Raw genomic sequence first — 2,519 nt, forward strand, 5'->3', positions numbered from 1 at the left:
GAGCTTTTCTCTTTTCCTCTCTCTTCCTCTTCGCTGTCGGAGTGAGACGATTCAGAGGAGGACTGATGTGTTTGCTCCGATTCATTGTCCGAGTCGTGATCTACTAGAATAGGGGGATCGTTGGCATTGTTGTTGACTGATATGGTGTATTGAGTTATACTCATGGGTTCGGGAGTGGTTGGTTCTGATATGGTTGGTGAAGCAATTGTTGAATCTATGTCTCTGAGAAACTTTGTCTCCCAAAAGTAGACGTCTCTAGAGTAGTCCATACGAGATTTAGTAAGATTCCATAATCTAACTCCTGCGATACCCCTACCATCCGCTCCATCGTATCCCATAAAAAGACATGGTGTTGATTTCTCTTGTCTTTTTCTGCGTGTGCTACTTGGGATAAGCGGCCAAGCAATACAACCGAAGACTTTGAGATGGGAAATATCGGGTTTCTCAGCAAAGAGGGCTTCGTGTGGTGTTTGTTTTGCAAGCGCATCTGTTGCCAATCGATTGTTGATGTAACAGGCAGTCATAGTAGCTTCACCCCAGAACTCGATAGGCAGACCTGCATGGAATCTCATACTGTCCGAAGCTTCCATAATGGTTCTGTTGTATCTTTCGGCCACACCGTTTTGTTGAGGGGTGTAGGGAGTGGTAACTCGGTGGACCATTCCGTTGAGACGAAGACTTTTGAGCATGGCCTTATTGATGTATTCACCACCATTGTCACTATGAAGACATTTGACTGTTCTTTCGAATTGAGTCTGGACAAGTTTCAACCAGTTTTCGAGTGTTGAGTGAACTTGGCTTTTAGTTTTGATGCAGTAAATCCAAACATATCTTGTGCAGTCATCTATGAAAGTGACAAAATATTTATTTCCTCCTATAGTCGTTTCGTCCATAGGGCCAGCTACATCGGTATGGATGATGTCGAAGGGCTTCTTAGCGCGATGCGGTGACTGCTGTGGAAATGGTGATCTGTGATGTTTGGCGAGAACACACCCCGTACAACTGCAGAGATAAGAGTGAGAAGCGGTGTTTATTTCACTGTTTACAATATGGCTGGTGGCCTTCATGCGGCTGGCTGAAGCATGGCCTAGCCGTGCGTGCCAGATGTTATGGGTTGTTGCAGCAAATGCTGTGACCAATGGTTGAATCTCGATTTCGTAGAGTGGACCATCTCCTTTGATAGAGACACTAGTAAGCGTATTAGACGGATTTAAGGTGACGATTCCACCCGGCTTGAAAACTACGTCCTTCTGACTACTTTCAACAAGCTTTCTAGCGGAGAGAAGATTGCGGTGAAGCCCTGGTACATGGAGTACATCTACGAGATTTATAGGTGCTACTGTATCACTACTTACTACATTCGCGCGAATATGGCCAATTCCAATAGCGTTGATTGTGTGAGATCCAATGCCCATAATGGGGCGGGGAGTGATCGATTGATAAGTGTGAAATAGCATTCGGTTGTCTGTCATATGACTAGTGGCACCAGAATCCATAATCCAAGTGGTAGATCCAGAAGTGGATGTATAGGCGAGCTCGACTGCTGGATATGCTCGGGCCTGTCTATTATCGGGTTTATCGGTTGCAGATTTACCCTGCTCTTGATTTCGTTTGTGAGTTACACATGATGCTAGGTCATGACCGCTAACTTCATGGAGTGTACACCATTTGCTGTCGTCTCTGGGGAGGCGGTTATCGTCACGACCGCGACCTCGACCTCGATCACCTCGACCTCTAGTGAAGTTACGACCACGGCCTCTCCCACGAGATTCAGCAGCTGGATAAGCGCCGTTATCGGTACCTTCATGGGGCTGCGTGGCTTCTCTCAACCGTTCTTCACGCTTAGCCTGGGTGATAATGTGATCAAGTTTGGGTTTGTCCGATGATAGGGCTACACTTTTGAAAGTTTGCATACTTTCGTTGAGGCCATTTATAAAGACAAGAGAGGACATCAGTTGAATGACGGATCCAATATCTTTTTCTTCTAGGGAGCTTACAATATCTATAACATCTCGGTTTAGAGCGACGACCCGTTGGCCGTAAAGGTCAATAGACATGCTGTTTTGTTTTACTCCCATCCATTCTGAGAGCTTCAGAAGCAAGTTGCTACCATCCTTGGGACTATAGAATTCTTTCAGTATGGTCCAGATCTCGTGAGAGTACATACTTTTAGCCGATGCAATACTACTTTTGGTAAGTTCCGTAATACGTGGCATAACGTTCCTATTGTTGCATAGAGCTTTTGATAGGGCAGAGTAAATAATGGCGTCAGCTTCGTCCCATTGAGATTGGGTGATGGTACCACTACTAGCAGATGCTACTTCTGTTGCTGGCCGGAGACTGCTGTTTACAAGTATGCTATAATAGTTCGTATACTTCTTTAGCATTCCATGTATTGTGACTGCAAAGTCGTCATACTTCATTTCGCCTTCGATTCCTTTGAATTCAGGGAAAGATAGAGAGTCCTTCATATTTACTATCGTGGATGTCATCGATGTGGTCTACTCTCCTTGAAAAGT

At 45.1% G+C, this 2,519-nt stretch overlaps 1 protein-coding gene across 1 annotated transcript in view; it reads right to left on the minus strand.

Moving 5' to 3' along the window:
- Window positions 1-2,510, minus strand: part of SmJEL517_g06297 (DNA-directed DNA polymerase) — a gene marked incomplete at its 3' end in the record, with an annotated part of 4,447 nt that extends 1,937 nt beyond the window's left edge. The window contains exon 1 of the mRNA XM_031172223.1: window positions 161-2,510. Coding sequence (XP_031021802.1) covers window positions 161-2,492 — 2,332 coding nt within the window. The 5' untranslated portion in view covers window positions 2,493-2,510. The remainder of the gene's footprint in view (window positions 1-160) is intronic.
- Window positions 2,511-2,519: the final 9 nt, after the last annotated feature.

Source organism: Synchytrium microbalum, assembly GCF_006535985.1.
Source record: "Synchytrium microbalum strain JEL517 chromosome Unknown SmJEL517_scf0126, whole genome shotgun sequence".
Taxonomy (NCBI): Eukaryota; Fungi; Chytridiomycota; class Chytridiomycetes; order Synchytriales; family Synchytriaceae; genus Synchytrium; species Synchytrium microbalum.